Source organism: Oncorhynchus keta, chromosome 1 (genome assembly GCF_023373465.1).
Source record: "Oncorhynchus keta strain PuntledgeMale-10-30-2019 chromosome 1, Oket_V2, whole genome shotgun sequence".
In the NCBI taxonomy this organism is placed as follows: Eukaryota; Metazoa; Chordata; class Actinopteri; order Salmoniformes; family Salmonidae; genus Oncorhynchus; species Oncorhynchus keta.
Genome location: NC_068421.1, coordinates 86,967,965 through 86,993,936, shown reverse-complemented (window position 1 = coordinate 86,993,936; position 25,972 = coordinate 86,967,965). Strand labels below are relative to the sequence as shown.

At 44.2% G+C, this 25,972-nt stretch overlaps 1 protein-coding gene and 1 long non-coding RNA gene across 3 annotated transcripts in view; one reads left to right on the top strand and one right to left on the bottom strand.

Moving 5' to 3' along the window:
* Positions 1–25,972, top strand: part of ivns1abpa (influenza virus NS1A binding protein a) — a 51,665-nt gene that overhangs the window by 4,426 nt on the left and 21,267 nt on the right. The window contains exons 1-3 of one of the 2 annotated variants that reach the window (XM_052463769.1): positions 7,289–7,452; positions 21,825–22,111; positions 22,427–22,565. In XM_052463769.1, the coding sequence (XP_052319729.1) occupies positions 22,455–22,565 (111 nt within the window). In that variant the 5' untranslated portion in view covers positions 7,289–7,452; positions 21,825–22,111; positions 22,427–22,454. Of the gene's footprint in view, positions 1–7,288; positions 7,453–21,824; positions 22,112–22,426; positions 22,566–25,972 lie in introns of those variants that run through there. The other variant, XM_052463774.1, reaches the window with a different exon arrangement.
* Positions 4,767–7,122, bottom strand: LOC127907631 (uncharacterized). Its single transcript, XR_008065217.1, has 3 exons — positions 6,724–7,122; positions 6,567–6,591; positions 4,767–5,634 (listed from the first exon to the last, which is right to left on the bottom strand). It is a non-coding gene; the product is annotated as an uncharacterized LOC127907631 (long non-coding RNA).

Sequence of the window (25,972 nt, the reverse complement as noted above, 5' to 3'; positions counted from 1 at the left end):
AGATTTGTAACTTCTCAGCTTGGGGGTTTGAACTTGCAACCTTCCGGTTACTAGTCCAACGCTCTAAACACAAGGCTACCCTGCCGCCCCTTTTAACAGGTGTGCCTTGTTAAAAGTTCATTTGTGGAATTTCTTTACCACTTAATGCATTTGAGCCACAAGGTAGGAGTGGTATACAGAAGATAAAGAAGATAAATTACAGCTGCCTCTGATTGGGAACCACACTCGGCCAGAAACAAAGAAATAAAGAACATAGAATGCCCACCCAAATCAGTCCCCCCCAAAAGTGAGGACTCCGGCCGGGGACCGTCGCCTGTCGCCGCGGTCCCCGGACCGGGGACCGTCACTGAGGGCCCTGGACCGGAGACCATTGCTGGGGGCTCCGGACCGGAGACCGTCGCTGGAGGCTCCGGACCGGGGACCGTCTCTGGAGGCTTCGTGCCATGGATCATCACTGGAGGCTTCGTGCCATGGATCATCACTGGAGGCTTCGTGCCATGGATCATCACTGGAGGCTTCGTGCCATGGATCATCACTGGAGGCTTCGTGCCATGGATCATCACAGGAGGCTTCGTGCCATGGATCATCACTGGAGGCTTTGTGCCATGGATCATCACTGGAGGCTTCGTGCCATTGATCATCACTGGAGGCTTCGTTCGTGGAGCAGGCACAACCCATCCTGGCTGGATACCCACTTCAGCCCTGCACGTTCGAGGCGCTTACACAGGTCGCACTGGGCTGTGCAGGCGCATTGGAGACACCTTGCGCAGAGCCGGCGCCGGATACACTGGACCGTGGAGGCGCACTGGAGGTCGCGAGCTCAGAGCTAGCACAACTCGTCCTGGCTGGATACCCCCTGTAGACCGGCAATTGCGGGGAGCTGGAACAGGCCGCATTGGGCTGTGCTGGCGAACCGGGGACACCGTGCGTAGAGCTGGCGCAGGATAACCTGGGCCTAAGAAATGCACTGGAGGCCAGGAGCGCTGAGCCGGCACCATCCATCCAGGCTGGATGCCCACTCTAGCCCGGCCGATGCGGGGTGCTGGAATATAGCGCACCGGGCTATGAGTGCGCACTGGAGACACAGCGCGCTTTACCACATAACACGGTGCCTGCCCGGTCACTCTCTCCCCACAGCAAGCACGGGAAGTTGGCTCAGGTCTATCACCTGACTCCGCCAATCTCCCCGTGTGCCCCCCCCAAAAAAAATTCTGGGGCTGCCTCTCGTGCACACCTCGTTCAGCCAACTCCTCGTAGTGTCGCCGTTCCGGCTTTGCTGCTTCCAGCTCCTCCTTAGGACGGCGATATTCACCAGCCTGTGCCCAGGGTCTCTTGCCTTCCAGTATCTCCTCCCATATCCATTCCTCCAGGAAACGCTGATTGGTCTTTTTGTGGTGGGATCTTCTGTAACGGGTGTCGTCGGAAGGATGAGACCAAGGCACAGCGTTCTTTGAGTTCCACATAATTTATTAACAAAATGAAACTTTAGAAAAGACAAAACAATAAAGAATACAACGACCGAACAGCTTCGTTTTGCAAACTACCTGCACACAAACAAAAAACAAGATCCCACACAGAAGGAGGGAAAAGGACTGCCTAAGTATGATCCCCAATCATAGACAACGATAGACAGCTGCCTCTGATTGGGAACCACACTCGGCCATAAACAAAGAAATAAAGAACATAGAATGCCCACCCAAATCCCACCCTGACCAAACCAAAAGAGAGACCTAAAAAGGCTCTCTAAGGTCAGGGCATGACACATTAACTGTTCAGAGGAGACTGCATGAATCAGGCCTTCATAGTCGAATTGCTGCAAAGAAACCACAACTACAAGACGCCAATAATAAGAAGAGACTTGATTGGGCCAAGAAACAAGAGCAATGGACATTAGATAGGTGGAAATCTGTCCTTTGGTCTGATGCATCCAAATTTGAGATTTTTGGTTCCAATCGCCGTGTCTTTGTGAGACACAGAGTAGGTGAACGGATGATGTCCGCATGTGTGGTTCCCACCGTGAAACATGGAGGAGGAGGTGTGATGGTGCTTTGCTGATGACACTGTCTGTGATTTATTTAGAATTCAAGATGCGCTTAAACAGCGTAGCTACCACAGCATTCTGCAGCGATACACCATCCCGTCTGGTTTGCACTTACTGCGACTATCATTTGTTTTTCAACAGGACAAACACACCTCCAGGCTGTGTAAGGGCTATTTGACCAGGAGAGTGATGGAGTGTTGCATCAGATGGCTTGGCCTCCACAAACACCCAACCTCAACCCAATTGAGATGGACCACAGAGTGAAGGAAAAGCAGCCAACAAGTGTCCAGCATATGTGGGAATTCCTTCAAGACTGTTAATAAAATCATTCCTCATGAAGCTGGTTGAGAGAATAAGAGTGTACAAAGCTGTCATAAAGGCAAAGCGTGGCTACCTTGAAGAATCTAAAATATATTTTCATTTTTGTATCACTTTTTTGGTTACTACATTATTCCACATATGTTATTTCATAGTTTTAATGTCTTTACTATTATTCTACGATGTAGAAAATAGTAAAAATAAAGAAAAACCATTGAATGAGTAGTGTGTGTCCAAACTTTTGATTGGTATTGAATATGGTTCTTAATTTCAAACCACATTCAAACCTTTGAAAATAGTTAAAAACTAAGTTCAACTAATAAATATACATGTTCTCTATTATGATTGTGTGGCAGGTTTGTTTTGTTTTGCTGTGAGCATCCTGGCAGGTGTCTTCACTGACATTTTCAACGTGTCCCTGAATGAGTCTGTAATACCAACATGTTTCAAGCAGAACACCATAGTCTCTGTGCCCAAGAACATGAAGGCAACCTGCCTAAATGACTACAGACCCGTAGCACTCACGTCCGTAGACATGAAGTGCTTTGAAAGGCTGGTAATGGTTCACATCAACACCATTATCCCAGAAACCCTAAACCCACTCCAATTTGCATACCGCCAAAACAGATCCACAGATGATGCAATCTCTATTTCACTCCACACTGCCCTTTCCCACCTGGACAAAAGGAACACCTATGTGAGAATGCTATTCATTGACTACAGCTCAGCCTTCAACACCATAGTATCCTCAAAGTTCATCACTAAGCGAAGGATCCTGGGACTAAACACCTCCCTGCAACTGGATCCTGGACTTCTTGACGGGCCGCCCCCAGGTGGTGAGGGTAGGTAGCAACACATCTGCCACGCTGATCCACAACACTGGAGCCCCTCATGGGTGTGTGCTCAGTCCCCTCCTGTACTTCCTGTTCACCCACGACTGCATGGCCAGGCACGACTCCAACACCATCATTAAGTTTGCAGACGACACAACAGTGGTAGGTCTGATCACTGATAACGACGAGACAGCCTATAGGGAGGAGGTCAGAGACCTGGCCGGGTGGTGGCAGAATAACAACCTATCCCTCAACGTAACCAAGACTAAGGAGATGATTGTGGACTACAGGAAAAGGAGGACCGAGCACGCCCCCATTCTCATCGACGGGGCTGTAGTGGAGCAGGTTGAGAGCTTCAAGTTCCTTGGTGTCCACATCAACAACAAACTAGATTGGTCCAAACACACCAAGACAGTTGTGAAGAGGGCACAACAAAGCCTATTCCCTTGCAGGAAACTAAAAAGATTTGTCATGGGTCCTCAGATCATCAAAAAGTTATATAGGTGCAACATCGAGAGCATCCTGGTTGCATCACTGCCTGGTATGGCAATTGACTATAGACTGCTCTCTCTACTACCGCATAGCAAGCGGTACCGGAGTGCCAAGTCTAGGACAAAAAGGCTTCTCAACAGTTTTTACCCCCAAACCATAAGACTCCTGACCAGGTAATGAAATGGCTACCCGGACTATTTACATTGTGTACCCCCCCCCAACCCCTCTTTTACACTGCTGCTACTCTCTGTTTATCATATATGCATAGTCACTTTAACTATAGATTCATGTACATACTATATCAATTGGCGCGACCAACCAGTGCCCCCGCACATTGGCTAACCGGGCTATCTGCATTGTGTCCCGCCACCCACCAACCCCTCTTTTTATGCTACTGCTACTCTCTGTTTATCATATATGCATAGTCACTTTAACCATATGTACATACTACCTCAATCAGCCCGAATAACCGGTGCCGGTATATAGCCTCGCTACTGTTATAGCCTCGCGACTGTATGTAGCCTCACTACTGTATGTAGCCTCGCTACTGTTATAGCCTCGCGACTGTATGTAGCCTCACTACTGTATGTAGCCTCGCTACTGTTATAGCCTCGCTACTGTTATAGCCTCCCTACTGTATGTAGCCTCACTACTGTTATAGCCTCGCTACTGTATGTACCCTCGCTACTGTTATTTTTCACTGTCTTTTTACTGTTTTTATTTATTACTTACCTATTGTTCACCTAATACCTTTTTTTGCACTGTTGGTTAGAGCCTGTAAGTTAGCATTTCACTATAAGGTCTACACCCGTTGTATTCAGTGCACGTGACAAATAAACTTTGATTTGATTTGACGATGAGTTTGGGTCTTCTGTCTTGTAAATGTCAAGTGTGTCCCTCCCTACCAAAGTCAGGACATTATGCATACACACAAAAGGGTAAGGAACCAGGTGATATCTGATGCAGGCATACATTGTTTGTCAGCGATAAACAGAGAACGCTGAGCAGACTGCCTAGCAACAGGTCCTCCATTTCAAAGCCTCTGTAAAGAGCATGACCAAATCAAACACACATTGCCTGAGTCCTGAATAAGACCGTTTTAATACACTATAGGCTCTCACTCAGTCAGGAATGTGACATCTCCCTACGTTGGTAATAGCCAGCGTGACAATGACGATGTCTCCATGCCTAAATACCAACCTGCACCAACCAAATCAAATCAAATGTATTTATATAGCCCTTCGTACATCAGCTGATATCTCAAAGTGCTGTACAGAAACCCAGCCTAAAACCCCAAACAGCAAGCAATGCAGGTGTAGAAGCACAGTGGCTAGGAAAAACTCCCTAGAAAGGCCAAAACCTAGGAAGAAACCTAGAGAGGAACCAGGCTATGTGGGGTGGCCAGTCCTCTTCTGGCTGAGCTGGGTGGAGATTATAACAGAACATGGCCAAGATGTTCAAATGTTCATAAATGACCAGCATGGTCGAATAATAACAAGGCAGAACAGTTGAAACTGGAGCAGCAGCACAGTCAGGTGGACCGGGGACAGCAAGGAGTCATCATGTCAGGTAGTCCTGGGGCACGGTCCTAGGGCTCAGGTCCTCCGAGAGAGAGAAAGAAAGAGAGAATTAGAGAGAGCATATGTGGGGTGGCCCGTCCTCTTCTGGCTGTGCCGGGTGGAGATTATAACAGAACATGGCCAAGATGTTCAAATGTTCATAAATGACCAGCATGGTCGAATAATAACAAGGCAGAACAGTTGAAACTGGAGCAGCAGCACAGTCAGGTGGACCGGGGACAGCAAGGAGTCATCATGTCAGGTAGTCCTGGGGCATGGTCCTAGGGCTCAGGTCAGTTGAAACTGGAGCAGCAGCATGGCCAGGTGGACTGGGGACAGCAAGGAGTCATCATGTCAGGTAGTCCTGGGGCATGGTCCTAGGGCTCAGGTCCTCCGAGAGAGAGAAAGAAAGAAGGAGAGAATTAGAGAATGCACACTTAGATTCACACAGGACACCGAATAGGACAGGAGAAGTACTCCAGATATAACAAACTGACCCTAGCCCCCCGACACAAACTACTGCAGCATAAATACTGGAGGCTGAGACAGGAGGGGACAGGAGACACTGTGGCCCCATCCGAGGACATCCCCGGACAGGGCCAAACAGGAAGGATATAACCCCACCCACTTTGCCAAAGCACAGCCCCCACACCACTGTTCTGTTTTGCCATGATCCCTTGATTCATCCCACTCAGACACCATACACCACTGTTTTGACAAATTTGATCTGTGTGTTGACTACCCACCTGGGTTTGGTTGTTAGGCTAGCCCTATGGTCTTACATACAAAGGACAGGCAGAGCTCTTCTACAGTAGGGCTTTGGCTCAACTCTATTGTGCCTTTACTGTCACTGAATCAGTGGGCGGGAGGAGCCAGGTTACAGAACGCTGCAGGGCTGACACAGGCTAACTAGCATGAGGCTCATGTGGCTACAGTTTGTGATCCCTTAATCTGATCTAATCACTGTAGAGTACAGTAGACTAGTATAAGGTCTTAGCAACCATGCAGGGATCTATCTGAAGGTATGCCTTCCTCCCTGATGATGATGATGTCTGTAGGGGATAGCGGCTCTCAGGGACAGGATCTCCTATCATCTCATGAGGCCTCATCAGGAGAGGAACAACAAGGTACTCATAGGAGAGTCGGGCTCAGGTCTAGCGGCTCTAGCCTACATCTAGTCAGTATACAAGACTAATCACCATCAGTAGGCAGTATACAGTAGGCTTGTCCCGATTTGTGATGATGTTGTAACACAATTACATTGAAAAAAAAAATAATACGTTGTCTGTCAAGAATGTTGAATCAAAATAGACTTGAACTTACTCTGCTGGTTGGTCCTTCAGCTGGTCTAAATTTGAGAAAAAAATATCCACATTATTATTAAATGAACTTCAAAAAGTTGGTCTCTGTGAGTGACAATCAAGTTAATTGCTCACGACCTAAGCACAGAAGTACTTGTACGCAATGTATGCATACTTACCGATGTCATGCAGGCGTTTACATGGTTTTGCGCATGTCCCAGGTGACCTTTAAACGGCAGTACCAGCGGTCTAAAAAGTGGGTAAATAATAATTCCCTGTGCATATTTTGTCTCAAATCTGACCAGCTGAGGGACCTAACGCACATACAACCCCGTAGAGTAAGTTCAAATGTATTTTTATTCAACAATCTGGCTTGTAAGTAAGATTTCCACGTTTTTACAGTGCTTTGTTTGATAGTATAACAATAATTGGTATAATAGTCTGATTTATAAGGCAAGCAATAGGCCTGCTATCAAATCAGTCCAAATCAGTAGCAGTATGTCCTATGACTTAATCAAAGTCTAAAGTAAAGTGATTAAATTAAATTATACTTTCCGGCAGATACAGAAGAAGTTGGAGAAATATAGGCCTGTTTTAGACATCTATTCATTACACAACTACTTGCCGCCCCGCCTGGATGTACGTACTTTTTCGCAGGCGGGCCTAGACGTTGCTACGTCACCGGCAGGGTGGCACTTGCCAGTGTTTTTTTGAACGCGCTAGAGCAACCCAGACACTGCTCATTCAACTTGCCTGTGCTTCAGTCACATTGGAGAGCCAGAGGGACAGAGCGAGAGGGACCTGAGAAAACTCAACCGTGCCAACTGCATCGTATTCGCTGTACCCACACAGACAACTCTGAATTTACATTAAATATGTCTATCACCATCTGCTGTCAAAAGCCCGAGGTAAGCAATTATTTCTGCAAAATATAGCTAGAGGATTGTCATTGTAGGCTACATCGTGTACTGTACGTAGGCTACTGGAGGAAATGGTTGCAAACGACGTGGTCATGGCTAACAGGGATCCAGTTTTTGTAAAATGAACGTCAGATTTGACTTTTTATAGCAGATTAGGATTTACGCAGCAGGTTAGGCAATAATAGGATAATTAGATTAGGAAAAGGGTTAGTTTATATGCAAACATTTTAACTTGACCAAACGAGGTGGTTTACTTGGTTTTATACGCTGACCTCTGTGAGGTCGTTGTTCTAGATCTAAAATAGTCTTTACTTGACTGTCGATGTTTTAACCTGAATCGGCGATGGTTGTTACATTGTTGTTACATTGCATCTTCCCGCCTTATAGCGGGAGGACGCGGAACGGATGGACACGAGTGTGTCGTTGGCAACACAGCGGTTAGTGCAATGACAATTTATCAGAAATGAATCCGTTGTTATTATGCTGCACCGCATGCCAATTGTTTGTCTTTCTTGCAAAAACCTACCATCTGTACATATTGATTTGTGAATTCGCTTGTCCGGACACGTTCTCACTGGCTGGCAAAATGGGGGTAGCTGAGCTCTGCAAAGTTTACCGGGCAGACCTGCCACAAAAGAGCTAATGTTAACTGGTATCGTTCCGTTTTCCTCTTTTGTAATACACAGTCGTCGCATCGTGTTATTATTTTGTGCGTGCGTAGTTAGTCGTGTAAAGTCAAGCTGATGAGATTTTGGCTCCACTGACCTACATTCGGATAGTAGGGTCCCGGTGGGTAGACAAAGACAGACTAGTCATAATGCCGGGGGCTGTGGTCTACTCTCTCTCTCTCTATGGCGGGCACAATATGATGCAAGCATGCGCCAATGTGCGTTATGCGCGCGCCCAGACCAATGCGCGCGAGCCAGCCAATAGAACTGCTTCAGAATGGACCTATCATCTCAGAGGGACGGTTGTTACGCTCTCTGGGACTGCCCACCGACTGTTGGCAGCGTGGCAACACATGGGTACAATTTGTCCTTTTCCCCTTTCGAGATTGATACATTGTACCACTATTTTATTCCGTGTTGCTCTTGTCATTATTTAGAGGAAAGGTTCGCCCATTTTGAATGGTATATTGTTTTTGTGCATCTCTGAGTGATTCCCTGGGTCATTTAATGTTTTCTTTTGTATCTGGGTTATTGTGGTTCAAGCAAGCAGAAATCCGTCCGGTTTGACGCAAAAAAACGTTTTAAAATATTGTCAGATTTTAATACTGGCTGATGTCATAACTCCAGGAGAATGTCTCCTCTCGAATGAGCCATTGATCATATGTTTGTGATATTCCTACCACGAGAAATGTGTATTTTAAAGGAGGGTCTAGCACATGTGTCCTATTTGTCTGTCTTTAGGCTAGGGTGCATTGCATGGTGCTGTTGCCAAATATATTATAGAAAGGAGATAGATAGGAATCCAATGAATTAAGGAACGTATAACGCAGAACCCAGCAGTGTCGACCAATCGTGTTCACGATGTCATGCTTCTTCACCCGGTTGCTAAGCTAACAGTCACGCAATCCCTTCTTCAAAGTCGGTGTATATGTGGAGAAAATGGCCTATTTTCCTCTGAAGTACGTAATGTCACAATTCCAAAGCTATACGATATTACAGATGGCAAGTTATTTATCTTGCGTCATAGAACTGTAATGTACTTCTTGTTGACGAAATTTCTGCAAATGTTGGGGTTTTGCGCTAGCGCCCCATAGACTCCCTTTCACTCCTTTTAGGAGAGCGCTCCTTGTTCCACGATCGCCCAGAATGCACCACGTGGCCCATAGACGTAGAATGGACACCGTTTCCCATCTCCTCAAAAGTATTTCTGAGGTTGCGAACATGGTGAGATGGTAGATTCCTAGATTGATACCGTGGTTTTAGGCGATTTTACAGCAACTACCGACTTGACATGCTGCTATTGTCTTGGGTATTATTGTGTGTAGCTATGTTTGCTAGCTTCGTAGCTAGCCAGACTAAAGAGAGAATTGCATTGTAGATTTTGTATTCGACTTGAGCTGCAACAGATTTCCACAACGATTTTCCATGTTGTTACTAACCTTATTATAATGTCAAAATGAAACATTTGTTCACAAAATATATTGTTCTCACATATTGTTATGTAACAGTGTAAATTAAAGGAATGAGTTGTTTTGGGTGGAATTTTTCTTTAATGTCACAGACTGAAAATAGATTTGCATTTACCTATCAATTTTGGATTTGTTGGTATTAATTAGTATTTCCAAAAAGCTAATATAAAAATGTCAAATTTAATGAAAATGTATATTTAGTTTATCATACTACTGTCATCAATATTACAATAAATATTAACCACTTTAAAATGAACATACATCAATCATTTCAAAGCTCATTACATAAAATTGCCCATTTTAAAAGCCGATTTTATAGTGTTACAAAGTGGACTATATTTAGTAACTTACTTTAAAGATGGTGATGGGGTCTAAATGGGCATTGTTCTAAATTCAGTGTAGTTGTCTTTAACTGCCATTTCTTAGATATGTTCTCCAGACTTGCTCAGAGGGAATTGTTGATATGTTGTATAAAAAAACAAAATGCATTTTTACGCACACGTCTTTAGTATTTTACAAAGAAGAAAAAAGTATTTATCTGCAATCTGCTGTGGACAAGTCTGGTCTTGGAGTATCTTAACAAAATTAAACCAAAATATTTAGACTGACTTCATCCAGTGTCCAGAAAAATGGATTTATGTGATATGCAAATATGTGCATATGATATCACCCAATTTGCATATTTTTATACAATTTTTCAAAAACATTGTAATACAAAAAAGTTGTATGTTTGTGTCTACATTCAACTGGTAAAACGTTATTGTGATATAATTTTCAGGGCCATTTTTCCCCCCCTACGAGGGTGTGTTGCCTGGCCTTAAAGATACTCCAGTCTCTCTAGCACCTCACATCGCAATATGTGGTCTAAGTATCTTCATGATATCCAATGCTCTGGTTTCTGTGAAAATAAAACCTCAATGGTTGATTTTTACACCCCGGCTTAGCTTGCTGTATTTGTCATTTATATAATGGGTGGAAATACTAGAATGTGAAAATGTGGGCGTGGCAATACTAGCCTACTGCTCGGGATGTCATTATGTTCCGCTGTGGCCTGGCTTTAGCATTCTGGGGACTTCTAATTGTTGTCTGTTTTCTGCACCATTGTGATTTAACAGTCAGATGGAAACCGAGAGAAAAAACGTTTAGAAAACTAGTAACCCTCTATGGCAGTATCTCTTTCTTTCTCCCCTGCCTGTTTCTCTACCAGCCTGTCTGTCTGTACCGCAATCTAACTGTTGCTTCATTTCTCTCTCGTCTTTCCCAGTCGGTCTCGCTTATCGACACCCTCCTTGTCTTCCCAAAGATTCGGCCTGGTGTGATCAAGTCGTCCCCTTGACTGCTGTGATTTCCCAAAACGAACAGTCTAGTTCATGTGAAAGTTCTTACCAGTGTCTACTCTTATTAATGTATATTTCCTCTCGTCTCTACACTCTCCTTACTACAGTCTCCAGTTAGTGTACTGTACTCTAGCAGGGGCATGAAGGTTGAGTTTATCGTTCAGCCTCTGTGCCCAACCAACACTATGTATAGAGCCAGCTGGACAGAAGATTGTTCTGTATTCTACTCCTGGCCACCTGATCTTAAAGGTTAAAACAGATGTCTAAAGGGAAGGAACGGGGTTAGCTAATTTTGCTTATCATTCACGCATAATCAACCCCTGAAATGTAGACAGACTAACAGGGTTGGCATGCTGAATGTTTGTGGTCTATAACTCACTGTGCTTTATGAAGACTTTATACAATACCAGTAAAAAGTTTGGACACACCTATACATTCAAGGGCTTTTCTTTATTTATACTATTTTCTACATTGTCAAATAATAGTGAAGACATCAAACATATGGAATCATGTAGTAACCAAAAAAGTGCTAAACAAATTTGAGATTCTTCAACCCTTTGCCTTGAAGACAGATTTTCAGACTCTTGGCATTCTCTCAACCAACTTCACCTGGAATTCTTTTCCAAAAGTCTTGAAGGAGCTCCCACATATGTTGAGCACTTGTTGGCTGCTTTTCCTTCACTCTGTGGTCCAACTCATCCCAAACCATCTCAATTGGGTTGAGGTCAGGTGATTATGGAGGCCAGGTCATCTGACGCAGCACTCCATCACTCTCCTTGGTCAATAGCTCTTACACAGCCTGGAGGTGTGTTTGGTCATTTTCCTGTTGAAAAACAAATGATAGTCCCACTAAGAGCAATCCAGATGGGTTGGCGTATTGCTGCAGAATACTGTGGTAGCCATGCTGGTTAAGTGTGCCTTGCATTCTAAATAAATCACAGACAGTGTCACCAGCAAATCACCATCACACCTCCTCCTCCATGCTTCACGGTGGGAACCACATACGCGGAGATCATCCGTTCGCCTACTCTGCGTCTCACAAAGACACGGCGGTTGGAACCAAAAATCGCAGATTTGGACTCATCAGACCAAAGGACATATGTGGCAGTCCTCATGAGAGCCAGTTTCATCATATTTGATGGTCTTTGCGACTGCACTTGAAGAAACTTTAAAAGTTCTTGAAATGTTACTGATTGACAGAACTTCGTGATGGACTGTCATTTCACTTGCTGATTTGAGCTGTAATATGAATTTGGTCTCTTACCAAATAGGGCTATCTTCTGTATACCACCCCTTCCTTGTCACAACACAACTGATTGGCTCAAACGTATTAAGAAGGAAAGAAATTCCACAAATGAACTTTTAACAAGGACAACCTGTTAAAGAAAGGTGGAGAGCTGTGGAAGGAGCAGAGAGCGAGGTGGGGAAGAGAAGTATAGGGGGGGGAGAAGGAGGAGAGTGATTTAGGAGAATGAGGCAGGCAGGAGATAGGGATGGATCAGAGGGCGGGGGAGTGAATGGAGAGAAGAGAGTAGGAGGAGGAGGGAATAAAGGGGAGGGGACAGGAAAGGAGCAGAGAAGCTGTGGTGCATTCAGGAGTCTCCTGACAGATGTTGCACAACTGTTGGTGGGCCGACCAACCCACATCTGTACAGACGGGGGGCTGTGCCCTCACTGACCTACAACACACACTGTACATACTGTAAACTGGTGTACAAACAGACCCTTGATTCAACTATTGCTAACTTGCTTAGACACAGACATATACACACACACACATTCCATCTTCTAACCAGTCTGGCTCACTCTTGTCACTTCATTCTGCATGCAAGCTATGGCACATCCACCATTCTAACACACACACACGCACCGAGAGTTGGTGGAAGACACCACCAGGTTAAAAAACATACCAGATGTTCTGGACCGTGCCTCAGTCTGGTGTAAGTCATGTGACATGCTGTTCTTTTCCACAGCAATGCAATGCACCAGATGTAGACTGTGCCTCAGTCTGGTGTAAGTCATGTGACATGCTGTTCTTTTCCACAGCAATACAATGCACCAGATGTAGACTGTGCCTCAGTCTGGTGTAAGTCATGTGACATGCTGTTCTTTTCCACAGCAATGCAATGCACCAGATGTAGACTGTTCCTCAGTCTGGTGTAAGTCATGTGACATGCTGTTCTTTTCCACAGCAATACAATGCATTTTTCATAGTTTCTTTTCTTCCTCGTCCTGTACTCCTGACAAGCACCACCCCAACATCAACATATGTGAAAATTGCACGTGTCTACAAAACAGTAGAAACAGTAGTAAAAAAAAAATATATATAAAGGAACATGTGTTTCTAATGACATCATCGACATTGGAAATCCTCATATTCTCTCTTTTCCCACAAGACATTTCACTGTATGTGAAAATGGTTATTTCTCAAAGTATTCAAACCCCTTGACTTTTTCCACATTTTGTTATGTTACAGCCTTATTTTAAAATTGATTTAAATTGTTGATTAGATAGACATAGGCGAGTGCTTTTGCTTTTCGTTACACGTCTTGTTGGTTGACGAGGGGTAAATGTGGACAGTTCTCCTAACATCGTCAATGTGCACCTCTGAATTTGATAAGAAAGACGCGCATCGTTGCATCCCTGATGTGTCGGTCTTTCCTAGAAGCCTACTTCAGAGCTGCGATGCCCTTGAGAATTGAGATATCTGAGAGAGACGTGAGTAAGAGGTGCTTCGGAGCAGGGCGACTGGCATCCGAGGGGAAGGGAATTATAATTACTATATTCAGCCCATAGGCACAGGGGCCAATTTGACTGCAAGGCATGGATTATTTTTATGGGACATTAAGCCCACACTAGGAGGCATCAACGGCCATGGCCAGACATTCGAGGCCTGGCGACAAGGTTCGAGACACTATTTTTCTTCCAGTGCCAAGTAAGGCCACAGAGATGGTAGCCTATGATTTAAAACAGTAAGCCATTTCAGCTAACATATCCAGGGAATTCATATAGACCTTTATGCTATATTATATATTAAGAAGTGAGAAATGCATTATACAGTTGAAGTCGGAAGTTTACATACACTTAGTTTGGAGTCATTAAAACTAGTTTTTCAACCACTCCACAAATTTCTTGTTAACAAACTATATTTTTGACAAGTCGGTTTTGGATATCTACTCTGTGCAGGACACAGGTATTTCACTTATAATTCACTGTGTCACAATTCCAGTGGTTCAGAAGTTTACATGCACTAAGCTGACTGTGCCTTTTAAACAGCGAAGCTTTAGAAGCTTCTGATAGGCTAATTGGCATAATTTGAGTCAATTGGAGGTGTACCTATCGATGTATTTCAAGGCCTACCTCCAAACTCGGTGCCTCTTTGCTTGACATCATGGGAAAATCCAAATAAATCAGCCAAGACCTCAGAAAAAATTGTAGACCTCCACAAGTCTGGCTCATCCTTGGGAGCCATTTCCAAATGCCTGAAGGTACCATGTTCATCTGTACAAACAATAGTACGCAAGTATGAACACCATGGGACCATGCAGCCGTCATACTGCTAAGGAGGGAGACGCGTTCTGTCTCCTAGAGATTAACGTACTTTGGTGGGAAAAGTGCAAATCAATCCCAGAACAACAGCAAAGGACCTTGTGAAGATGCTGTAGGAAACGGGTACAAAAGTACCTATATCCACAGTAAAACAAGTCCTATATCGACATAACCTGAAAGGCCGCTCAGCAAGGAAGAAGCCACTGCTCCAAAACCGCCATAAAAAGCCAGACGATGGTTTGCAACTGCACATGGGGACGAAGATCGTACTTTTTGGAGAAATGTCCTCTGGTCTGATGAAACCAAAATATAACTGTTTGGCCATAATGACCACCATTATGTTTGAAGGCAAAAAGGGGGAGGCTTGCAAGCTGAAGAACACCATCCCAACCGTGAAACACTGGGGTGGCAGCATCATGTTGTGGGGGTGCTATGCTGCAGGAGGGACTGGTGCACTTCACAAAATAGATGGCATCATGAGGCAGGTAATTATTATGTGGATATATTGAAGCAACATCTCAAGACATCAGTCAGGAAGATAAAGCTTGGTCGCAAATGGGTCTTCCAAATGGACAATGACCCCAAGCATACTTCCAAATTTGTGGAAAATGGCTTAAGGACAACGAAGTCAACGTATTGTAGTGGCCATCACAAAATCCTGACATCAATTTTATTGAAAATTTGTGGGCAGAACTGAAAAAGCGTGTTCTAGCAAGGAGGCCTATAAACCTGACTCAGTTACACCAGCTCTATCAGGAGGAATGCCCCAAAATTCACCCAACTTATTGTGGGAAGCTTGGGGAAGGCTACCTGAAACATTTGACCCAAGTTAAACTATTTAAAGGCAATGCTACCAAATACTAATTGAGTGTATGTAAACTTCTAACCCACTGGGAATGTGATGCAAGGAATAAAAGCTGAAATAATTAATTCTCTCTACTATTATTCTGAAATTTCACATAATTAAAATAAAGTGGTGATCCTAACTGACCTAAGACAGGGAATTTTTACTTGTCAGGAATTGTGAAACTGAGATTAAATGTATTTGACTAAGGTGTATGTAAACTTCCGACTGCAACTGTGTACTCACAGAAAGCTGTGACTCTCCTCTCTGTAACTAGAACAATAGTAGTTGCTTTGAAAACAACTGTATTTTCCCACAATTGCATTCTGATGAATGTTTGTGCTTCTCAGCATGCATCTCTCCCACCTCTGCGCACACAGTGGGGAGAGGGAGTGAGAGTGGATCGCTCACACAGCAGCAGACAGGGAAACAGGGACAGGCAGATACTTTCATAGCAGGAATCATCATAATGCATAGGCTATTACTGTTGAACAAATAATGGTTTTAGAACGATCTACAGGAACGTACCGACATGTGCATAATGCTTCAGTAAGAGGAAGGTCTTTCTTAGTAGCTCTAAAACGCCATCATAAAATCTGTTTATTTTGCCCGATTCCATTTAGTTCTTCCCCAAATTCAGTTTTCTCCAGTTTTGTTTTTCAGGTTTTCGCTCTAAATCACCACATTTGTAATAGGAAAACCACAAAGTTAGATGTTCTAAGTCTACAACATTTCTTAAACCACACCAGGAGACCACTTTTGAGGTCTGGGTTAGTCACTTTTGAGGTCTGGGTTAGTCACTTTTGAGGTCTGGGTTAGTCACTTTTGAGGTCTGGGTTAGTCACTTTTGAGGTCTGGGTTAGTCACTTTTGAGGTCTGGGTTAGTCACTTTTGAGGTCTGGGTTAGTCACTTTTGAGGTCTGGGTTAGTCACCCTTTAATTCAAGTGCACGCCCGCCAGAAACGGTTTGGTTAGCGACGTTTCTGTGGCGCTCATTTTATTGCAGAGTTTGTGAAACAAATGGCTACTGGATTGATGTAAATAATCATGATATCATTCTGCCAGGTAGACATGAGCTACTTTGAAGTTAGCATTTCATTGAGAAGGTTTTTTGGAAAGCCTTTCCGTCTATCAGAAAATGGTTGTCATTGCGTTAGCATCATCGCTAAAGGCTACACAAAGTAGTAGACAAACGTGAAAACCACACAGACAGGGCATTTCGTTGCCTCTTCGTAAAGTTTAAGGAAAATATGAATCACTGATGCGTTTTGTTCATGTCTTCGAATAATCTTGGGTAAATTAAAGGTCCAATGCAACTGGTTTTATCTCCATCAAAACAGGCAGACATTTTAGGTGAAAGGGCATGATCAATTTCACAGTATTATTCCATCCCCATAGTGTTGAAATATATATAAAACACAGAAAAATCACGCTTTTTCCTGCACTGGGCCTTTAATGAATGTTCTAATAAAGTTCAATACTTTTAGTTAATTTTCATTTTGGAATATTGTTGAATTCCTTTTTAATGTCTGAATTCTGTGATTCCGTCCTCGTTTTATAGGGCGCTAGGCAAGTGATAGCAGATACTGCTGGTCATCAGCTAACCAAGTGGACCACACAGCCACAGGCAGACAGACACAGGTCATAAAGCTGATCCAACCAGGTCTTCCCAGTACGATCATCTATCATTTACCTCCCCGTGCTCTGTTGCCAAGAAACCAACAGATTAAGATTTTTTTAAGTTAAGTTTTTTTTGCCCTATGGTTTAGTTACACTCAAAAGCGGCTTTGTTGAATGAAGGCCCAGTGTGATAGGAGAGTCGGATAGGATTCGCCACAAGGCTGACTGGCTACTTCTATAAATCTCAGGTCTAAGATTAGATCCTGGGACTGGGAGCTCAGCTGCATCCGTCTAGCCAGAGCAGAATAAGGCATTTATGTTTAACATAAAGGAGTATTCCATTCCCCCGAGTGTGATCGTTTTAAGCCCTATCGACTCAAATGGCCATGGCTGGCTTGTGGCTACACCGCCGATGTCGACCCAGGGGCTTTTAAAGCTTTTCTTCAGTCTGCCATGACAGTGGGAATCAATGGTGCATCTTCACTGATAACTGGTGTCACATACAACTGTTGTCTGCTGTTGGGACTGAAGTGGTGGTTCCTGGAGAGGAGGAAAGTCTCACACACACAACCAGCTGAGGCTTCAGAAAAGGCTTTCACACATGGTCTTAATGGCGGTTTTAAGAGTGAAGTGGTGGTTCCTGAAGAGGTGGACAGTCAGACACACAACACAACACTCAAGGCGACTTGTTGAGCACCATAGTTATCAGCACCAGTGACAGCAGTTAGGTTAGATTGGCTATAACATTACGTTAGATTGGCTATAACATTAAAGTTAGGTTGGCTATAACATTAAAGTTAGGTTGGCTATAACATTAAAGTTAGGTTGGCTATAACATTAGTTATAGTTATAGTGGTTGACACAATTGTGTGAAGCATTGGGGTCAACATGGGCCAGCATCCCAGTGGAACGCTTTCGACACCTTGTAGAGTCCATGCCCCCATTGAATTGAGGCTGTTCTGGTGGCACAAGGGTGTGTTCCCAATGTTTTGTACACTCACTGAATATTCAGTCAATTAAAAAGCAAGTGCCATTGGAGATTCATTTATTGAAATCTTAATATCGCCTGGTTATATTTTATCGTGGAACACAATCTTTAAAAAGACAGTAACCTCAGCAGTGGCTTGTAGAAGCCTATTGCTGCATAGCCTTGTTTTGGTCATCTAGCAGACAAGATGCTGACGCTGATTTCCAGAGCCCTTATCGCACTCAAGACACCTATTTTATAGTAGGCTACGCAGACGCGAGTGTGAGTGCAATGATTGCATAACCGGTATGTGTACATTTATTTTGCAATGCTTGTAAGCATTCATTCAAACAGCACTTTCGTGTGTTTGCCAGCAGCTCTTCGCTGTGTTTCAAGCATTGCGCTGTTTATGACTTCAAGCCTATCAACTCCCGAGATTAGGCTGGTGTAACCGATGTGAAATGGCTAGCTAGTTAGCGGGGTGTGCGCTAATAGAGTTTCAATCAGTGACATCACTCGCTCTGAGACTTGGAGTGGTTGTTCCCATTGCTCTGCATGGGTAACGCTGCTTCGAGGGTGGCTGTTGCCGTTCTGTTCCTGGTTCGAGTCCAGGGAGGAGCGAGGAGAGGGACGGAAGCTATACTGTTACACTGGCAATACTAAAGTGCCTATAAGAACATCCAATCGTCAAAGGTATATGAAATACAAATCGTATAGCGAGAAATTGTCTTCTTACCTGGGAATATTGAAGACTCATGTTAAAAGGAACCACCAGCTTTCATATGTTCTCATGTTCTGAGCAAGGAACTTAAACGTTAGCTTTTTTACATGGCACATATTGCACTTTTACTTTCTTCTCCAACACTGTGTTTTTGCATTATTTAAACTAAATTGAACATGTTTCATTATTTATTTGAGGCTAAATTGATTTTATTGATGTATTATATTAAGTTAAAATAAGTGTTCATTCAATATTGTTGTAATTGTCATTCTTACAAATACATATTTTTAATCGGTATCGGCTTTTTTTGGTCCTCCAATAATCGGTATCAGCGTTGAAAAATCATAATCGGTCGACCTCCAATTTTAATATGTAGCAGCTTCTACGCTCCCTCTCCTTCCATGTCTCCACTGTGATAAAACCATTAGAATTCTTGTGATCTATCATCTAGGACACTCAGGACCGAGTTTGGGAAACCCTTGATTAATTCATACTGAGAGGTGGGGAGCTGGTGCGCAATGAATGAAGTGCTGATGGATTTATTTTTGGAGAAGCTGTAAACAGGCATTAAAGTTGGTCTAATTTACTCAAAAGTCTACAAAGTGAGATATTGTCCTCATGTTTCTTGGCTATGCACATTGTTTTTGTTCACAAGCTCTGTTGTGTTTCAACGTTAGTTTGGGTCTGCTGCTTCAACTGATAGTGACAGGCCATAGTCAGATGCCAAATCTCTCACACAGTGACAGGGCTCCAGTGGCACGGTTACCACGGTAACCTCCCGCCCTTAAAGGGGCAGCTGAAAATGTTTTCATCTGATATTTTGATTAAAAGACTCAGGCCACAAAAAAATTAAATGTAGCAATATACCACGGTACGTCTTACTAATACATTTCTTGTTTTCGAAACATTACAAAGCATCCGTTGTGTTTTTTCTGTAAGTATGGCCCAAAAATATTTTGTCTAGTAAAAAAAATAATCTGAGTGGCTGGTGGACCCAAAAGTACATTTTAGGCCCCCCATAAAATCTGAGGGGCAGTTTGAGTCTGATTAGGAGCTGGTGGCTGGGCTGGTTGGCACGTAGTAGAGGGGGCAGGGCAGGGATCTGAGGGGCAGTTTGAGACTGATTAGGAGTTGGTGGCTGGGCTGGTTGGCATGTAGTAGAGGGGGCATGGCAGGGATCTGAGGGGCAGTTTGAGACTGATTAGGAGCTGGTGGCTGGGCTGGGCTGGTTGGCACGTAGTAGAGGGGGCATGGCAGGGATCTGAGGGGCAGTTTGAGTCTGATTAGGAGCTGGTGGCTGGGCTGGCACGTAGTAGAGGGGGCAGGGCAGGGATCTGAGGGGCAGTTTGAGACTGATTAGGAGCTGGTGGCTGGGCTGGGCTGGTTGGCATGTAGTAGAGGGGGCAGGGATCTGAGGGGCAGTTTGAGACTGATTAGGAGCTGGTGGCTGGGCTGGGCTGGTTGGCACATAGTAGAGGGGGCATGGCAGGGATCTGAGGGGCAGTTTGAGTCTGATTAGGAGCTGGTGGCTGGGCTGGGCTGGCACGTAGTAGAGGGGGCAGGGCAGGGATCTGAGGGGCAGTTTGAGACTGATTAGGAGCTGGTGGCTGGGCTGGTTGGCATGTAGTAGAGGGGGCAGGGATCTGAGGGGCAGTTTGAGACTGATTAGGAGCTGGTGGCTGGGCTGGTTGGCATGTAGTAGAGGGGGCATGGCAGGGATCTGAGGGGCGGTTTGAGACTGATTAGGAGCTGGTGGCTGGGCTGGGCTGGTTGGCACGTAGTAGAGGGGGCATGGCAGGGATCTGAGAGGCAGTTTGAGACTGATTAGGAGCTGGTGGCTGGGCTGGTTGGCACGTAGTAGAGGGGGCAGGGCAGGGATCTGAGAGGCAGTTTGAGACTGATTAGGAGCTGGTGGCTGGGCTGGGCTGGTTGGCATGTAGTAGAGGGGGCATGGCAGGGATCTGAGGGGCAGTTTGAGACTGATTAGGAGCTGGTGGCTGGCCTGGTTGGCACGTAGTAGAGGGGCATGGCAGGGATCTGAGAGGCAGTTTGAGACTGATTAGGAGCTGGTGGCTGGGCTGGGCTGGTTGGCATGTAGTAGAGGGGGCAGGGCAGGGATCTGAGTGGCAGTTTGAGACTGATTAGGAGCTGGTGGCTGGGCTGGGCTGGTTGGCATGTAGTAGAGGGGGCATGGCAGGGATCTGAGGGGCAGTTTGAGACTGATTGGGAGCTGGTGGCTGGGCTGGTTGGCACGTAGTAGAGGGGGCAGGGCAGGGATCTGAGGGGCAGTTTGAGACTGATTAGGAGCTGGTGGCTGGGCTGGTTGGCATGTAGTAGAGGGGGCATGGCAGGGATCTGAGGGGCGGTTTCAGACTGATTAGGAGCTGGTGGCTGGGCTGGGCTGGTTGGCATGTAGTAGAGGGGGCATGGCAGGGATCTGAGGGGCAGTTTGAGACTGATTAGGAGCTGGTTGGCTGGGCTGGGCTGGTTGGCATGTAGTAGAGGGGGCATGGCAGGGATCTGAGGGGCAGTTTGAGACTGATTGGGAGCTGGTGGCTGGGCTGGTTGGCACGTAGTAGAGGGGGCAGGGCAGGGATCTGAGGGGCAGTTTGAGACTGATTAGGAGCTGGTGGCTGGGCTGGGCTGGTTGGCACGTAGTAGAGGGGGCATGGCAGGGATTTGAGGGGCAGTTTGAGACTGATTAGGAGCTGGTGGCTGGGCTGGGCTGGGCTGGTTGGCACGTAGTAGAGGGGGCATGGCAGGGATCTGAGAGGGGGCAGGCCTTACTACAAAAGGCCACATGCCTGGAAAAGACTTGAGAGAGGGACACTGAAGGAGTGGGAAAGGGGAGGGAGGGGCTTAATGCTACTGAGGGACTATTTTAGTGACTTGACTGCAGAGGGTCAATCTGCCTGCCTAGTGGAGATGCCATGAGGCCGGTTTCAACACGTGGGTTGACTTCAGACCTTCGTGCTCTGATCATACTTTATTTTTGAATATAAGTAATTAAATGTTTAATTTCAAACCAGTGGTTGCTATTCTATCTCTCTGTGTGCACTGCAGTTTTGTGGAATCTAGTTGACAAATGTATTCTTGGTCCTCCTCTCTTCTCTTGTCCCTACTCTCTCTCCTCTCCTCTCTTATCTCTCCTCTCTCTCCTCTTGTCCCTCCTCTCTCTCCTCCAGGTTATAATGCACGACCAACACAGAAAAAGTTTGACTCTATAGCCAACGGGATCCTGAGGACTTGATTACAGTCGCTTCAAGCCTGATAGTTTGCATCGGTGCGGCTCCCCCCGGCTCACACCCCTCTGGACGACTGGCATTGCCCCCACCCCTCCTCCTCCGCTGGTAGAGAAGACTTGGGTTCCCTTGTGGTCTCTGTCTACTTTGCCTTTGTCTTCTCTCCCATCGTCCCCTGTTGGTCTACTGGTACCAGTAACAGTCCCCGGAGTTACGTCATTCTGTATTAGGTAAGGCAATTATTACTAATGCATGAGGCAGATTACACACACACAATGCACATGTGCCTAATCCAAATCCTCATTGTGATTATGAATTAATTAAACAAGTTATTATGAACAATGCCATTGGTCGTTGTGGGGGGAGGGTGTAAGGGGAGACTCGGGGGATTGATGGGTGGGCAACATTGCTGGGTGGGATGGGAAGGGGTGGGAGGCAAACTTTATGGGAAAAGAAAATGACAAAACGAAATAAAAAAAGTTTGTCACAAAAAAACTAAATGTAGATGTTACTGTGATGTCTGTCCTCCATCCCTCACTCGTCAGGCTCTGCCCCCAACATTAAGCAGTAAAGATGATTTCCAACGGTTATCTGATCTTTGAAGATGAGACTTTCCTGGATTCCACTGTGGCCAAAATGAACGCCCTGAGAAAGAGCGGACAGTTCTGTGACGTGCGACTGCAGGTACGTGAAGATCTCTCTCTGTCTTTTAATCCTCCTTGGTAAAGGCTCACATGAAAACGAGATCTAAATGTCAATGTGACTTTCTGGTTAAATGAAGGATATTCAAATAAAAAATGCAAATCATAATCAGAGCACCTGTGACACGAGGGGGGTGAAGGAGCGGGAGAGTGAAGGAGAGGAGAGGGGGAGTGTGAAGGGGAGGGGGAGAGGAGAGTGGGAGTGTGAAGGGGAGGAGGAGTGTGAAGGAGAGGGAGTGTGGAGGAGTGTGAAGGGGAGGAGGAGTGTGAAGGGGAGGAGGAGTGTGAAGGGGAGGGGGAGTGTGAAGAAGAGTGGGAGTGTGGAGGAGTGTGAAGGGGAGGAGGAGTGTGAAGGAGAGTGGGAGTGTGAAGGAGAGTGGGAGTGTGGAGGAGTGTGAAGGGGAGGAGGAGAGTGAAGGAGAGGGGGAGTGTGAAGGAGAGTGGGAGTGTGGAGGAGTGTGAAGGAGAGTGGGAGTGTGAAGGGGAGGAGGAGTGTGAAGGAGAGTGGGAGTGTGGAGGAGTGTGAAGGAGAGTGGGAGTGTGAAGGAGAGTGGGAGTAGGAGGATGTGACATACAGAGCCGGAGGTTTTTTTCTAGATTAGAGCTCTTGACAACTTGTACTCCTTTGCTAGGCAAAACCGTTTGTCCTAAAGCCAACCACATGTTTGATCCTATGATCCACCATCCTCAAAGCTAGATATTTCCCTGTCAGTAAAGCTAGTGTGATGTGTAAAAAGAAACAATGAAAATTTAGACGGAGTAATTAAGATCAAATCTCATTGGACAGGAGTTCAATATTTAGTATCCAGTTTCCTGTTGATGTCATAATGATGTTGTAGTACTTTTCTTCAGGAGCGAGCGATCGGGTTACATTACTATCCTCTCTCTCCATCCCTCTCTTGCTCTTATTTTGTGGCTCTTATTGGGGCAATTCCACTCCAGAAGACCCACAAATATTTCTGGTATCTCAGATTGTTCTGGAAATTCTCACATAGAAACTTAATTGAGAGGAAGGATGTTTTTATCTGCTTTTTTACATTTGTATCACAAACCATTTCTGACAAAATCATGATAAAGCTATGAGAGCTTTGAGATAACTCTTATACAACTCTTATAAAAGAGGCCATTTTAGGCCCTTCTTAGACCTGTACATGCCTCCTGTAAGACCCTGTGATGTGTGAAGTGTACATGATGCAGACAACATGTGGGGTCATTATACTCCTTATAGTGTGTTTTAACATGTGGAGTCATTATACTCCTTATAGTGTGTTTTAACATGTGGAGTCATTATACTCCTTATAGTGTGTTTTAACATGTGGAGTCATTATACTCCTTATAGTGTGTTTTAACATGTGGAGTCATTATACTCCTTATAGTGTGCTTTAACATATGGAGTCATTATACTCCTTATAGTGTGTATTAACATGTGTAGTCATTATACTCCTTATAGTGTGCTTTAACATGTGGAGTCATTATACTCCTTATAGTGTGTTTTAACATGTGGAGTCATTATACTCCTTATAGTGTGTTTTAACATATGGAATCATTATACTCCTTATAGTGTGTTTTAACATGTGGAGTCATTATACTCCTTATAGTGTGTTTTAACATGTGGAGTCATTATACTCCTTATAGTGTGCTTTAACATGTGGAGTCATTATACTCCTTATAGTGTGTTTTAACATGTGGAGTCATTATACTCCTTATAGTGTGCTTTAACATATGGAGTCATTATACTCCTTATAGTGTGTTTTAACATGTGGAGTCATTATACTCCTTATAGTGTGCTTTAACATATGGAGTCATTATACTCCTTATAGTGTGTTTTAACATATGGAGTCATTATACTCCTTATAGTGTGTTTTAACATGTGGAGTCATTATACTCCTTATAGTGTGCTTTAACATGTGGAGTCATTATACTCCTTATAGTGTGTTTTAACATGTGGAGTCATTATACTCCTTATAGTGTGTTTTAACATGTGGAGTCATTATACTCCTTATAGTGTGTTTTAACATGTGGAGTCATTATACTCCTTATAGTGTGCTTTAACAAGTGGAGTCATTATACTCCTTATAGTGTGTTTTAACATGTGGAGTCATTATACTCCTTATAGTGTGTTTTAACATGTGGAGTCATTATACTCCTTATAGTGTGTTTTAACATGTGGAGTCATTATACTCCTTATAGTGTGTTTTAACATGTGGAGTCATTATACTCCTTATAGTGTGCTTTAACATATGGAGTCATTATACTCCTTATAGTGTGTTTTAACATGTGGAGTCATTATACTCCTTATAGTGTGCTTTAACATATGGAGTCATTATACTCCTTATAGTGTGTTTTAACATATGGAGTCATTATACTCCTTATAGTGTGCTTTAACATGTGGAGTCATTATACTCCTTATAGTGTGTTTTAACATGTGGAGTATGTCCAGATTCTGAAGAAGAAAGAAATCACAATTGTTTATTTAACATAACAACATGAATATATCAAAAGTACCCTTTTTTTATTTTGTACATTTTTAGACATGGTTTTAAACAATATCCTTTACAAGTACATCACTTTTCCAGTGTGTGTGTGTGTGTTCTGCTAGTTCTGAAGTTATTCTCTCTTCTGACTACTCATGTCACTCATCCTCTTTGACTGGGCCTTTCCACCATTTCCTGCCCCATTTGTCTCTGTCTTCATTTGTCCCCACTAGGGCAGAAAACATTGTTTCCCTCACTCTGTTGTATGCATGGGCATTAGGCTATAGTTTAAACCATGTATTACATTTTTTATAACGGATACTCTTTAACTATCTTGTGTCGCAATTTAAAAAACGTAGCCTATATTCCCTTCTCTCCATTCGATAGGCTATGAATGTGACTGAAGGTTACCCTTCGTCGTTTTAAGCATGGCTTTTTCCCGATCAAACAATGAATGTTACGGCGTTTCCAATGTAATGACAAGTTTAAGCTTATTAAGAAGAAAAGGACCCATGCGGGCTGGGTAAATCCCTCAAATGCAAGATTGAAAACCAAATGGCCAATAACCTGGCCTCTTAATGGCCAATCATAAAAGCTTTTAGACAAATTAAAGTTATAAACATTCACTTATTTCCCAAATATTCAAGACAAAGGTTTTGTCGAAGTTTTGTTGCTTTAAAAAATGACAAGAAAGAAAGTCTATAGCACAGTCTATTCTCATTTACAGCTTTATGATGGATAGAACAAATAATATTATTTCTCACCAGACAGTCACTGTTCCATCCTGATGTAGTCCTATAACCTAGCTCACTACGTTAAGACAGCCTGTTCCATCATGATGTAGTCCTATAACCCAGCTCACTACGTTAAGACAGCCTGTTCCATCATGATGTAGTCCTATAACCTAGCTCACTAC